Source organism: Bos grunniens, chromosome 25 (assembly GCF_055505025.1).
Source record: "Bos grunniens cultivar Pamir isolate PY7600 chromosome 25, Bosgru_T2T1.0, whole genome shotgun sequence".
NCBI lineage: Eukaryota > Metazoa > Chordata > Mammalia > Artiodactyla > Bovidae > Bos > Bos grunniens.
Window position 1 is genome coordinate 40,435,919 of NC_141189.1, and position 14,792 is coordinate 40,450,710.

Sequence of the window (14,792 nt, forward strand, 5' to 3'; positions counted from 1 at the left end):
GTGTGTTTGAGACAGAAACTGAGATAGAAATAGAAGCAGAAACAGAAGAGGAAGGGGGGGAGTCAGAAGGAGGGGAAGACGTGGAGCCAGAATCTGAGGGGCGGGGCGGGAAGGGCGTGTCCCTCACACTCAGGGTCCCAGGACAGGACCCTTCTCCCTGAGCTGGGTGGGGATCTGTGAGCCCAGCTTGGGCTAGGACCCCCCACCATCGGCTAGAGCACGCGGAGGGACGGGGTAAAGTCCAGACTTGGGATGATAGTTTGAGGAAGCTTCAGGGGGAGCCGACCAGGGCCCTTGAACAGACTGCACCCCACATCCAGAGAAGCTTCTGTAGCTGCCCTGCCCTCAGGAAGTCACAGGACCTGCAGGGGCCCTGAGGTGGAGACTCTCCCCTGCATCCAGGGCAGGGCCGGGCCTGTGTGCCTCACCCACAGGATGTGTCCCTCAGAAGGGGCAGAAGGGAGCCTTGCTGGCCGTCTGGGCCCCGCTCACCAGGGTCTCCTGAGCCCTGCTCGGGCCCCCGGGCCTCAGTCACCATGGCAGGGGTCTCCCTGGCCCTGGCCAGCCCCACAGGGCTTGACTCTCCCAGCCTGGCCCACCTCCCCCTGAGACCACAGCCCCTCACAGCCATGGCCTGGCATCCGTCTTAGAGACCCAGGGCTGCCACATCAAAGAGCCACAGACCCGGGTCTCAGCAACACACATTTACGCTCACAGTGGAGCCTCGAAATTGAAATCAAGGCGTCAGCAGGCAGCGGTTGCTCTGAGAGCCCTGAGGGAAGCACGTGTTCCAGGCTTCTCTCCTAGGCCTGTAGACAGATGTCTCCAGGTCTGCATGGTGCCCTCCCTAGACAAGTATCTGTCTCCTAATTCCCCATTTTCCTAAGGTCACCAGTCATAATGGATTAGGGCCCACCCTAAGGGCCTCATGCTCACTTGATTCCCTGTAAAGACCCCCCTCCAGGCGCTGGTGGTTAGGACTTCACTGTGTGAATTTAGGGGAACACGATTCAGTGTCTAATATCCTTGAAGAGGAACCGGGCTCTTGATGGGCCACCCGTGTGCACCCCACGGGGACAACCTACGAATCCTGCTCCTCAGGGAAAGTCTCTCTTGGACCCACCATACCCCAGCCGGCACCCCTGCCCCTTAGGGACCCGTTCAGTTGTCTGAAACTCCCTTCCCACACCCAGGAAGTCCAGATCCTTCCCTGAGCCACCTCAAAACTCCGGGCGGGAGGGAGACAACAGAGCCACACTTGCTTTAGCTGTGGGCTTCCCTGGTGGCTGAGGGTAAAGAATCCGCCTGCAATGCGGGAGACCTGGGTTTGATCCCTGGGTCAGAAAGATCCCCCTGGAGAAAGGAACCCGCTCCAGTATCACGGCTCAGAGAATTCCATGGACTGCATAGTCCATGGGTCAGAGAGTCAGGCACAGCTGAGCAGCTTTCACTTGCTTCAGCTGCACACCTCATTTCCAGGTCGTATTTCCAGTGATCTGGCTGCCTGAGACATGACACTGGGCACCTCCACATCTGTCTCAGAAAGGCCACCTCCTGAAAGGCATTTCATGTCTCACGTTGGGCTGAACCCTTTTCTTTATAGAGTTTTAGTGAGATGTAATTCACATATCATACAATTCACCCAGGAAAGTGCCTAATTTAATGCTCAGTACTACTCAACCATCATCACCATCAATTTGAGAACACTTTTATCATCTCCAGAAACCATCCTGCACCCCTAAGCCATCATCCCCATGGCCCACCACCATGCAATCCCTAAGTCTGCTTTTAACTTTTTGAGGTACCACTAGACTATTTCCCCAGGCTCAGTGGTAAAGAATCTGCCTGCAATGCGAGAGATCCAGGTTCAATCTGTGGGTCAGGGAAGATCCCTGGGAGGAAGACATGGCAACCCACTCCAATATTGTTGCCTGGAAAACCCCATGGACAGAGGAGCCTGGGGGGCTACAGTCTATGGGGCCATGGAGACAGCATTGAGCGTGCACGCACACACAACGGTCGAATAAGTTTTCCGGCTCCATGCCCTTACCACATGTATCATCTGCAACTTTTTGTCCCCATTCTGTGTCTTTTTACTTTTCCGGTGTTGCCCTTTGAAATACTAAAGTTTTGAGTGTTTATATTTTAATAATTTGTCTCATTTATTTCCCATTCTTTAAATAACATAATTCAATACCATGTGGCATTTTTGTGAACCTGACTTCATGACGTGTGAGAGGCTGGACAAGTGTCCATTGTTGCAGCGAAAGGAGCCTCAGGTGTCACATGGGACATCCCTCTCTGGGCGCCTCCAACCAACTCTTGGTTGCCCCCCAGCTCATCCTCAGCCACCCTGTCCCCCATCAATGCTGGATTCCAGCCTCTTCTGGAAAACAGTGATTCGGGTCTGTCACGTTCCTGCCACCAAACTTCGCCTTGGGGCTCCATCACTGCTCCGAGGAAATGAAGGGGTTTCTCTCCTGTTATTTTTATTGTCCTGCTTCGGGGCTGATAAGCTTTTTGAAGACAAGTTTCCTCCTCCTCATACTTAGAAAGGGTCCTGACAGAGGCCCAGATGGCTTCTGGTGCCTTTGAATTCCCAGGTGGCTGGCTGGTTGAAGACACCGGGCTGTCATCCTCCTTCTGGCCTGGTCGTGACCACGCTGGGCTCCATGCCCCTGAGTCAGCTCTTGCAGCACTGAGGGCCCGCTGAGGCTGGTGGCACATTAAGAAATGGTGGGTATGTGACTCCAGCCATGGGGGTGAACCTCTCTCACCCAGGCTGTGAGTAGGCTCTGTAAACACAGGAAGAGGTTGGCCCCTGGGTGGAGAACATGGAGGGGACGCACAAGTCAGAAGACAGAGACCTGAGATGGCAGCTGCTGGCCCTGGTCCCTTGAAGATCGGGGCCACCCCCAGCCCACCCCCACATCAACCACCCAGTTTGTTCAAATGCAGATTCCTGGCCCCAGACCCAGAGTGAGGATTCACAGTGAAGACATGGAATCCGCATTTTTCAAGTTCCCTAGGTCATTCTCTCTTTCTCTCGGACCACATCGATCAGCTTGAAGGATTTGAGTTCTGGGATTAGAAATTTAACTCAGGCCATGACAGTGAGAGCACCAGATTCTAATCACTGGACCACCAGGGAACTCCCTTCCTGGGTCACCCTGTGTGGAATGTTCCAGAAGCAGAGTTGCAGAGGCACTCATTTAGATTCTGAATTCAGTGGGGAAGGGGGTCATTGAGGTGGCCCAGGTTCCACCCACCTGTCACCCAGGAACACTGAGGAGGCAGTGACCCCAGACTGAGAGGGGACCAGTCCACTGTCCTCCCACCAGCATTGAGCTGATGGGAGCCAAGGGGTTCTGGAGAGGGTGGCAGAGGCTCAGGTGAAGTGGTGGGAGAGGTGTTTTAGGAGCAGGAGGGTGTCGTACTGAATGTGGGTGGTTCTGGTACCAGCGTGCTGACCAGAAAGGATGGGCCACAGGGGTGGGCCATCTGAGGAGCATCACCCACGTGTGAACCACGGATGTCACCCCGGACTTGGGACACATGCTCTGGAGTGGTCGCAGAGCTGGGTTTGGGACCCCACCAATGTGCTTCGATTGGGACATCGTGGAGGGAGGACAGGATGAGAAACGTTAGAGCAGAGGCTGGAGAGCCTGCTCAGCACGGGGGAGTGGGGCTGTCCTGTAGAGCCAAGCACTTGGGACAGCTGCTGCTGTTGGCAGGCGGGGTGGGGCTGCAGGAATTCAGCCGCCTGAGCTCCGGGAAAGGCCAGGTGTTCCGGGAAAAGGAGAGTCCTGCGGGGTCATGGCCAGGGGCAGGGGAGGAAGGAAGGGTCAGGGGAGGAAGGAAGGCCCAGGAGGCCACACTCAGGGCATTCAGTGCCAGGGCCGGCCCTGTGTCTCCGCCCTCCTGGACTTAGCTCCACCTGCATCCCCAGCTGCATCCTGGCTGAGCCCAGCCCCTGGGACAGACTTCCCACAGCCACAACCCGCAGGGGCCCCATGGGCGATCCGCTCCCTTCCACGCAGCCGCAGGTTCCCTTCAGGGGGAGGCCAGGCCCCCCACCAGCAGGGACAGAAGAGGCAGGAGGAGCACCGAAGGCCGCCCCGCAGCCCGACTGATTCCGCACTGACAGTCGCAGTCTCCGGGCTTAAGCGTCGCTCTGGGGGGTCTGGGGGCCCGAGGGCCCACAGTGGGGGCGGGACAGTCCAGGAACTTGGGACCCATGGGTTGGGGGGAGTCTGGCTCGGCTTTGATGCTGCCCTTGGGGAAGCGCCAGTAGTGGAGGCCCTTGAAGAAGTAGGTGTCACCTGCGGGGAAGGAGATGTTTCAGGGGCTGGTAGCACGCCTGCCCACCCTCCAAACCCCTCTCTCCGCACCGCTTCTCCCCCCACCCCGGGGTCTGTAGGCCCCACCACCCCCACGGTCCCTGGGCCCCCATCGCCCAGTCCCCCGGATGCGCGAGCTCTCCCACCTGTGTTGCTGACAGTGACATCGTCGGGGGCCGACGGTGCGCCCTCCCAGAGGCTCAGGTCGCGCGGGTAGCCGGGGTCCGGGCGCGCCGCCGCCTCGTCGTACCGCCAGTACTGCCGCCCCCGGATCAGGTAGGTCTTCCCGTTGAGCGGCCAGGAGAACACGGCGTCCACCTCCGTCCCGGGGGGCAGCCCCAGCTCGGTGAGCGGGCGCGCGGCGCCCTCTAGCAGCCGGTCCTGGAACGACCAGAACTGCGGGCCTGCGGGCGGGGCAGGGGCCCGGGTGAGCCGCGCTGCGCATGCCCCGCGCTAGCGCCCCCGCCCCCAAACCCGGACCGCACTGACCGCTAAATAAGAGGATCCGGCCGTCCGGGTGACGGGCGTAGGCGGCCTGAATGACCTTCACCTGGGTTGGCAGCCCCTCCCAGAAGCGGTGGAGCCGGGCGGGCCGGGGTGACACCAGCTGTCCCGAGGGCTGGAGGCGCCAGAACCAGGGGCCTGGGTTGGGGGGCGATTGGGGGTTGGAAGAAGGGGTGGGCGTATAGGCGTGAGATGAGATGGCAGGAGGTCACCCCTTCTGTACACCCCTCTACTACCGCGCACCCACCTTGCCCGCCAGGGTGTGGCTTGGACACAGTTCAGGGTTTCCCCTCCCACCGCTGGGGGCGGGGCGGGGCGGGGGGCGCAGGTCCATCAAAAATCAAGGCTGCAGTGGCTCTAGGGTGACCGGCTGGGCCAGGAGTTTCCCATTTTTGGCACTGAAAGTCCGGCATCCCTGCGACCCTCGGGGCCCGGGCGGCGGGTCACTCTAAGTGGATGCGAAGCCAGCTGTATGCGTCCGGGGAGATGGAAGTCACTTACCTTTGAAGAAGAAAGTTTCGCCTCGGATGTTGGCGATGGCGTCAAAATTGCCATCACATCGATCAGGGAGGGGTTGGGGGGTGCTGGGAAGGAAAAGAGAGGTGAGCAGAGAGGAGGGGCGGGGTCCCGCTCCTTTTATTTAACCTTTACCACATCCTACAAAGCAAGGACTCTCACCTGCCCATCTGGAGAGGAGGACCCTGAGGTTAGGGAGCGCATCCAAAGCCTCCTACCTGGAGAGGACTCACCTGTCCGGGGGCAGGGCAGGGGGCGGGGGAGGAGGAGCCAGGGGCTTCCGTGTGGGCTTGTCATATGGGGTTTGGGGTGCTCTCCCTGTGGAGAAAGGGTTACAGGGCTGGGTCCCCTGAGGCTACTGCAGAGGCCACCAGGGGGCGAGCACCCCGCCGCCTGCGGTACCGTAGAGCTGCTGCAGGCCTTCGCGGTCGTCCTGAGACAGGCGGTACTCGGCGGGGTTGCCCACTGGGCCCTGGTAAAAGGGCCTCATGATGGAGTCGGGCGCTGAGGAGTGGCCCAGGCCCAGGGCGTGGCCGAACTCATGAACAGCCACCGCAAACAGGTCCGTCCCCTCGCCATCTGGGGAGGAAGGGAGAATGCGCTGGAGCCGGGCTCCACCCCCACCCTGGCGCCCCCAGGAAGCCCCGGAGAAAGGGGCCTTCTGGTGGACACAGCCAGGAGACCCTCCGAGGTGGCCGTGGCCTCCTCTGCGCGGACCCCCTCCCTGAGTCATCTTTTCCCTCCTCTGTGGGTGCACTTGTTCGGAAGATAGTCTCCTGTAGCCTGGTTTGGTAGTGCTGCACACCGGGGGGACGGGCTGAAAAGACCTCAGAGCAGACTAGGGAAAGAGCAGGAGGAAACGGCATGGACAGGGGAAGGAGCAACTGTATAAGGATGGAGCCCCTGCCCCAGCAAGGCAACATACAGAAACATGTGGGGAGACCTCCCCGCTGGTCCCCACGCTCCCAATGCAGGGGGTCTAGGTCAGGGAACTAGATTCCACGGGCTGCAACTGAGAGCCTGCAGGCTGCAAGATCCCAAGGGCCGCAAGGAAGACCCGGCACAGCCAAATGCATAAATGAATATTCTTTAAAAAAAAAAAAAAGGAAACATTCTAGAGGAAGCAGGATCCTCTGGGTGTGTGGTTCTCTGGAGGGAGCCCCAGCTCTGGGGAAACTCCCTTCTGGCAGCTCCAGAGGCCCCGCCCCTCTGCACCATTCTCACTCCCACCCACAGGGAAGGTAGGTCAGACTCCATGGCCCCCCTCCTCCTCCTTCCATCCCCACCCGGCTAGTGCCCAGGACCCCCAGTCCTCTATTTCTGCTCCATCTCTCCATCCCACAGCCTCCATCCCCCACCCCTGCAGCCTGCATCTCTCGGAACTCGGAACTCGAAGCTCTAGCAAGCACTCTCTAACCACAGCCCGCTGGCCCTGGCGCCCAACCTCTCTGACCACAGAAGGCTTTTCCCTGGGGACCCAGCCCAGGCGCCAGGACCAAGCTGTCTCCACGCTCCCAGCTGCTGGCTGAATCCCAGCTCCTCATTGATTCCCGAGCCAGTGAGAGGCTAAGAAGGCACAGAGACAGCAAGAGACAAGCAGCGCCCCCCGCCACCCCCAGGTTGATCTACTGTCATGGAAATGTCTAACTAGAGTGAGCAGTGGTGAAAGTGCAATTATTGGAAGTAACCTGGTGAACTGAAAAGCAAATTTCTCTCCACCCGTCAAGGCCACTAAGTGAGAATCTAAGGACAAGATGAGTGAGTCGTGAGCAGAGCAGCAAAGGCTTTTCCTCAATTACTTCTACCTCCTATCCTCATTTTACAGGTGAGGAAACTGAGGCACAGAGAGGTCAAGTTAAATGACAGAGACGGAACCCTGGCTGGGCTGTCCTGCTTCTCAGCAGTGGTTTCAGATGTCTGTCAAACTCATAAGTACTGATGAATTCCCATGTTGACTGTGGCTTTTCTCAATATGTGCTGAGAGCTTTTTCTAAGAAACTGGACGGAGGACATTTGGTGTCTTAATCAGGTAGATCTTTTTTGTATTTTACCACGTGCCCCACCCGGTGTCCTTGCCTCTCCTCTGGCCACACCCCTTCCTTGCACCCTTGTCACGCTATTTAGCTAGGGAAATTACACAACCATGCAGATCCAGCCGCAGAGACTCCCGGTGCTCATCTCTGGGGGGTCCTCTGCACCTCCCCTCACCCTCACCCACAGCCTCAGCAGGCAGCTCCTTTGCTCCCCCCATTCAGCCTCAAATCCAGACTCAAAGCCCCTCCAGGTGCTACCCAGTCCCAGCCCCAGCCCGCAACTCTTAGATGACAAATTTCCTGTTTCATCAAGACAGGCCGCTTGTGTCATTGGTAAGCTTCTGTTCATGGGGCACAGAGCTTCATCCCCCACCAGCTCATCTCCTGCTTCTTGCCCTGCCCTGGGAGAGATCCTTGCCTCACTCACCTCCTCCAGGACAAGGACAAAGCCCCACCCATCCGTTCATCTCTGCCTTCATGCATGCATGCATCTGTCCCTCCATCCATCCGTGTGTCCGTTCATCAGTTCATTGATCCATCCGTTAATCCGCGATTCATACACTCATCCCCCACCTCTATTGTCTCATCCACTGTCCCCGAGTCTTCAAGACTCCCTCATCCTAGGGCACCCCCTGGACCTGTCTGCCCACCATCCACACCCCGCACCCCGCCAGCAAGCTCTCTGCTCAGCAGTCTGAACTCAGCCTTCTGTTGCTCAGCTCCTCTCATGCCTCTGTGGTCTGGATTCTCCCTCCACCCACCAAGCCATTGGGCACTAAGGTCACTTTGTCCCCACATGGCGAGATCCAACCATAAGTAAGTTACTGGATGACTTGAAGCCCCGCTCACTGCTGCCCACTTCCTCCTTCACTTGTCTTCCTAATCACCTTTCAGCCTAGTTTTTCTCCATTTGCTTTCATCCTTCCCCAACCCCTCCACCTGCTGCCCTCCCCTTAACTGTGAGACTTCCCCACCTCTGAACTTGGTCTTCACATTCTACCTTCTCCTGGAACCTGACCCCCCAGGTACCACCAACTCTCAAATGTGCTGGGAGACCCAGCTCATAGTGGCCAACAGTGAACAGTGTGCTGAGAGCTGTAGATGAATTACTGGTTTCATCTGCAAGCCCATGAGACCAGTACATACTATGATCCCCATTCCTCAGGTGAGGAAACTGAGCCCTCTGAGGCCAAGTAACTGGCACACGCAGCAGCAGGCGGGGGAACCCTGAATTGAGTTCAGCTCCAACCCCAAGTTCTTAAATGCTGTTATACAGCCTCCCTGCGGTGGATCTGTGTCTGCTATCCCCACCTCACCTGAGTCCGTCTGCAGAGCCTGAGGACCCATCCCCAGCAAATGGCTCTCCCTCCTGGCCCAGCCTCCCCCAGCAGTTCCAGGGATGGGAAGTGGGAGAGCTGGGCCCCCTGCCTCCAGGCAGAACCAACCCTGGGGTGCTATTTACGCTCCAGAGAACTCCAGAGAGTTCCCTGCGGGGTCAGGCTCTTCTCCAGCTGAGACCACATCCTAGCTTAGCTTCTCCCCCCTCCCTCCCCCGACGTCTCTCCTGCTTCCCTTTCCCCTGGGAACGTGCCCCCCAAAACTGCTTGCACAAGAATTTTCCTCTCACGCGCCAGTCCTGGGAAACCTGACTTGAGTTGGAGGAATCCAAATTCTAGCACAAGATACTGGATCATCAACGCACCACCTGCACCGACTCGGCGCTGCAGACACAGGCCCCGACCTGAACTCACCTGCCCTCCCCAGCCTGCTCCTCCTCCCCGCCCTCTTCTCACCTGCATTAATGGGACACCATCCTCCAGGGCCTTTGAGCCAGAAACCTGGCTGGTATCCGGCCATCCTCACTCCCTTTGCTGCCGAATCCAATCAGATCCCAATCTCTGTCCATCCTGATGGACTCCCCACTGAGCTGCCCACTGCCCTCCAGCCCAACTCCCATCGCCCCCACCATCTCTTACCTGGACCCCCAGCTACCTCCCTGCCTCCCTGTCCCCATCTTGCCCCCCAGGGCAGCCAGTGGTATCTCTGGAATGCAGAACTTCCCACAGCTCCCACTGCCTTTGGAATCCCATTGTCCAGGCCCCGCCACATGCCCTCCCAGGCCCCTCATCATATGAGACTGGCCCTCCATCCTCTGCGGTCCGCTCCTAACAGCACGTGTGTGCCTTCCAGCCCCGAATATCCCAGACCGATCCTCACCCCTGTACCCCCACCTCTGACTCCCCTGGCCTCAGCGAGCTCACTGGCTTGTGCTTTATATGTCCCCTCCCACCCCCACCCTGGTACTCCAGGAGAGTGGGACCCTGGGCGCTAGTTGGCACGCACTGTCTACATATGTGAAACAAGCAAAGTCACCGCTTCCAGGAAGTCCCCATCCCTTCAGCCAGCCTTTGTGTGAGCACCCCCAGGCTTAAGGACTTCCTCTGTTGTGATTCCACGTAATTGTGACACCCTGTGTAGCAACTGCCAGTTACTCTTCTGACTCAGCTACTGGCAGACCTGAGTTCTTGCCCTTTTGAGTCCTTGGCCCCAACTTGGACTTCCCCTCTGTGATGGGCAATTTTCTGTGTCAACTTGGCCAGACTAGGGTGCCCCAATGCCTGATTAAGTACCAGTCAAGATGTTGTTGTGGAGGTTATTTTATCAGCATGAATAACATCTATAAGCCACGGTAAGTAGAGCAGATTATCCTCCATAGTGTGGGCGGGGCCCGTCTAATCAGTTGAAGGCATTAAAAACCAAAACTGAGGTTTCCTGGAGAAGAAAGAATTCTGCCCAAAGACGGCAACATGGAAAGCCTGCCAGCTGCCTTGCTCTGCAAATACTGGACTCAAAATTGCACCATCAAGTCTCCTGAATTTCCAATTTGCAGGCCTGCCCTACAGATTTTGGAGCTCACCAGCCTCTGCAATTCTGTGAGCCAGTTCCTTAAAGTAAATCACTTTCTCCACACACACGTGCACACACCCATCCTACTGGTTCTGTTTCTCTAGAGAAGCCCAACTGATAGAGTGTCCATCAGTAAACGTAATGTAAACTTCATTCTTAAGGACAGGCAGGTCTGGACAGGGGACCTCTCAGAAGAGGGGAGATGGTACCTTTTGACCCAAAAGTCCAGGTCTCCTCATCGTCGAAGTGCGTGTCCCCAGAGATAGGGTGCTCCCCCGGGAAGAAGGCATGGGCCAGGGTGCCCCCCTGCCCGTCGAAGGGGTAGCTGTCCTGGTGATAGGCCCGGGCAAAGTCGATGAGGATGTCAGGCTCCGTGGGCCCCTGCGAACCCACCTCCTGGAACCTGAGGTCTGACTCGGCGCCCCAGGTGGTCAGGGCGTGGTGCATGAGGGTCCGCACAGTCTCCTGGCTCAGCCCAGAGCCCTGGGGGAAGGAGTTGACCCTGGAAAGAGGAGGGCCAAGTGAGGGGCTCTGAGGAGAGAGGGCAGACAAAAGAAGCTGGGGCCCAGCGGGCAGCCCCAGGGTGGTCAACAGGGCACCAGGACTGACCTCCACGTCAGTGTCCGCTTCTTCCACACGCTGCCGCTCAGAGCGTACCGGCGCCGCCGCCTCACCAGCCCTGCTGCCCCCAGCACGTCGGGCAGCGAGCAGCGGGGTTTATGCATCGTGGCCACCGTCAGCGGGTCTGCAGGAGAGGTTGCGGCAGACGGGGAATCAGCAGCAGGCGCGAGCTAGCATTTTCCATGGGCAAACTGAGTTTCCAAGAGCTACAGACACTTGCTCACAAAGGCCCCACAGCTTGCACTGGGATCCGGGCTATCTGATTCTGAACACCAGCTCGTACCAAACTATGGCACTGCCCTCTGGGTATGATCACCCTTCACACCTGGTCCTGGATGGACACAAGAGTCTCAGGCCAGGATCTGAGCGGCCCGCTTACCTGAGTCCTGGCAGCTGGACTCCAGAGAAAGAACCCTGGGGGTGCCAGGAGAATGCCTCTCTTAAAGGTTGGAAGCCCCTAGGAGGCTACTCACACCTCACAGGCTAGCTCCCGAGTCCCCATCACATCCAGGTCAAGTTCAAAGTCCCCGGGCCAGCCAGGTATCTGGTCTCTGGTGGCAAGCCCCTCCCAGGTCAGGTCACCCGGAATCCTACTGCCCAGCTCAGCTCCATTCCCAGCAGTCCCCTCAGCTCCACATGAAGGTCCAACCTCATCTTGTCGTTTGAAGTGACAAGGAGCAACTGAGCACATCCTGGGGCCAGAAGGTTCTACCTCCCTCGCATCTGGACGGGACCCCTCTGCTTCCCTCTTCCTCTCATTTAACCCAATGGAGGAGCCTCTCAGCTCTGCCTCTGAAATACACATTCTGGATTCACTGCTTCTCATCACATCCTTGCCTGAACACTGGTCTCTGTGCTCCCCACTCTCCATTCTCCACCAGTAAGCAGTAAATAGTAAAGTAAATGTCACTCAGTCGTGTCCGACTCTTTGTGACCCCATGGACTGTAGCCTACCAGGTTCCTCTGTCCATGGGATTTTCCAGGCAAGAATACTGGAGTGGGTTGCCATTTCCTTCTCCAGGAGATCTTCCCAACCCAGGGATCGAACCCAGGTCTCCCGCGTTGTAGGCAGACGCTTTATCATCTGAGCTACCAGGGAAGTCCAGTAAGCAGAGGAAACTAAACTGTAAATCAGGTCTCCTTGCCTCCCTCCTTCAAACCCTCTCAGCGATTCTTATCACTTTTGAAGTCAAACCAAAACACCCTTCCTGGCTCTTGTTTGGCTCTGCAGTCCGCCTTTCATCACAGGCATACAAGCCTGTGTCTGCCACAGGGCCTTTGCACCGGCCTGCGAGATCGCCTCCCACATTCCCCCTCTTTGTGTCCTAGGAATTCTTCATGTCACATGAGCTCCTCCCAGCTCACGTGACCTATTTCAGAGGGGCCTGCCCTGCCCGGACCAGCCCCTGAGGATCATTAACATTTTATTTTTTTCAGAACACTCATCACTGTTATTGCTCTGAGCCTCTCTCCCTCTAGAACGTTAGCTCCACGTGAGCGGGGACCTCATCTACCTCGTTCGCCACTATACCAGTGGAGCCTGGAATGACCTCACATGTCAGTTCATCGGGAAAAGATTCCTGATAAATATTTACTGAAACAGGAATGTCTTAGCACCTCCAGGGTTGGGACCTGAGGTCAGCATGTTCATAGACCCTGGTGATTCAGCTACATGCAGATGTTTAGACCCTGCAGTTGGTGGTGTGGGCAACAATGGTCAGGCTGGGTGCAGGGCCAAGACAGGGCTGGGGAGGGGGTGGAGGCCACGTACCCAGGACGCCTGTCTCCGGCAGGCCGGCAAACCTCTGCATGACCTTGATCGCATCCCGCAGTTTTGCAGGGCTCTGCAGCTGGGCCTGGGCGGGGTGAGGGGGCGGCAAGTAGCCATAGCGGGTCAGCCAGTCCTAGACCAGAATTGGGAACAGGGGAAGCAGAAAGGCTTGTGGAGGGACTCTCCCATCCAACCACCATCCTGGAAGCCTCACCACTCACCAGGCATGGCCAGCCCCGGGGAACCGTCTGCTCCCCACCTCAAGGTCCAGGCCCTCCAGCCCCGGCTTTGCTAGTGTTCATCTGTTCCCAAGAGTGCCCACTTCCCCACCCCAACCCTTTTTCAGATTTCCAAATTCCGGCCCTCAACCTCCTGACGAATCCAAGAATTCGGGTCCCCAGTCTCCACCCTCGGTCACGAATCCAAGGATTCGGGTCCCCAGTCTCCATCCTCGGTCACTCTTTGGACATTTGGAAAGCGTCCCCAGCCTTCTCTGAACCCAGAAGTCCAGGCCCCGGGCTCCCCTCTCTCAGCTCTGTTGCAGGTCTGAGCCGGCGGACCCCTGCACTCACCACGCCCAGGCTCACGTCCTGCGCCGAGGGCTCCCGGGCGCGCGCGGGCGGCTGCAGCAGCGGGAGCAGCAAGGCCAGGAGCCGGAGCATGGCGCTCTCCTCCCCGGCGGCCGGCTGGGCTCCCGGGGACCTGCCCCGCACCGCCCTGGAGATCTGGGGAGGAGGTCGGGGGCCCGGAGAGGCTCAAGGGACCTGGCACCGCGTACGAGGAGTGGGCAAGGGGGTGAAAGGGTGGCGCGCGGGGACCCGGGACCTTGGGAGGTACGATGCGGGGGGTACTGGGGCGTCCAGCCGAGGGCCGGGAAGGTTGAGAGGGAGCGGGCTCCGGGTCTGCGGCACGGCCTCCGGGGGGTGCGCACAGGTCCGGTCCGCGCCGACGGCCCGTCGTCCGGACAGGAGGGCTAGCCCGGCGGGGCGGGGCGGGGGCGGGGCGGGGAAGGCGAAGACTGCTGGGGCCAACCTTACGTCGTCAGTGATGGCTAAAGACCCTACCGGATCCAAGGCCTCCCAGACTGCTTCAGAGAGCCCGGCCGCAAGTTTCTCTTCCCAGATCCCTGCTCTAATGGGACTCTCCGGAGGGCCGCTCGCTTCTGCTTTCTCAGATCCGCGCCGCCCGGCCCGGGGGAGGGGCGGCTCGGGGCCCTCCCCTCCCCCACCGCCCTTCCCGGAGACCCCCGGGCGCGCGGCCGGCGCTTCGGCTAGGGGATTTCCGGGCGGCGGGCGGCTGGGCTACTTCCCCCTCCAAGGGGCCGCGGCACGCCCCCCGCCCATCCCTGCCAGCCCCGCACTCCTCCCACCCCGCCCCCCCGCCGCCCGGGTGTGCGCGCCTGGGGCTGCCTATGGTCCCCGAATTAATTCCCCTAACTACGTGGGCTGCGAGGGTCTCTGCTTCCCACGCCGAGGTTCTAGCGTCTCTAGATCCCAGACCCGGGGACTACCTAGGGGCAAGTACTAGGCTTTTAAAATCCTCGCTAGGCTTCCCAGGTGGCTCAGTGGTAAAGAATACGCCTGCCAATGCAGGAGACTCAGGTTTGATCCCTAGGTCAGGAGGATCCCCCGGAGAAGGAAATGGCAACTCACTCCACTGTTCTTGCCTGGGAAGTGCCTTGGACAGAGGAGCGTGGCGGGCTACAGTCCACAGGGTCCCAAAGACTCGGACACCACTTAGAGACTAAACAACATCGCAGGAGCTGGAGCGCCTGTGGCAGGTCGGTTGGAGCGCAGCGCAGAAGAGGGGGCGAATGGGAAGAGACCCGGGAGGCAGAGCCGCCGCTCACGCCCGCGGGGAGCCGGGTGCTGGGAGGCCGAGCAGCTGGAAAAAGATGAGGAGGAAGCGGGGGTGGACTTCCTGTCGGGGGCGGGGGGGGGGCGGTCTCAGAGCTGGGCCGCGATGGGACCCCCGTGTGCCTTTTAAACAAAATAAACAGTGAGCAGGATTAGCAAGGTAGAAATGCAAACTAAAACATCGAGATCCTGTGCTGAGCCGCTGGGGCTGCAAGAACAAACCACCACAGACCAGGTGGCCCGA

The 14,792-nt window shown here is 58.9% G+C and overlaps 1 protein-coding gene across 1 annotated transcript; it reads right to left on the reverse strand.

The window, feature by feature from the left end:
- Window positions 1–2,137: 2,137 nt before the first annotated feature.
- Window positions 2,138–13,397, reverse strand: MMP25 (matrix metallopeptidase 25). The gene is made up of 10 exons (XM_086376146.1): window positions 13,265–13,397; window positions 12,693–12,825; window positions 10,910–11,045; window positions 10,510–10,802; window positions 5,763–5,939; window positions 5,594–5,678; window positions 5,346–5,428; window positions 4,830–4,982; window positions 4,487–4,744; window positions 2,138–4,322 (listed from the first exon to the last, which is right to left on the reverse strand). Exons 1-10 carry the CDS (start codon window positions 13,352–13,354, stop codon window positions 4,054–4,056), a joined length of 1,677 nt encoding a protein of 558 aa, XP_086232272.1. The 5' UTR covers window positions 13,355–13,397; the 3' UTR covers window positions 2,138–4,053.
- Window positions 13,398–14,792: the final 1,395 nt, after the last annotated feature.

Bases quoted from the DNA above. Each gene is read 5' to 3' on its own strand.
- MMP25 (XM_086376146.1), bottom strand. From the start codon at position 13,354: ATGCTCCGGCTCCTGGCCTTGCTGCTCCCGCTGCTGCAGCCGCCCGCG. The intron at 11,046-12,692 runs GTACGTGGCCTC...CCTCTCCTGCAG, and splicing joins GCCGGAGACAGGCGTCCTGG to ACCCGCTGACGGTGGCCACG. The intron at 4,983-5,345 runs GTAAGTGACTTC...CCCCCAACCCAG, and splicing joins CGAAACTTTCTTCTTCAAAG to GCCCCTGGTTCTGGCGCCTC.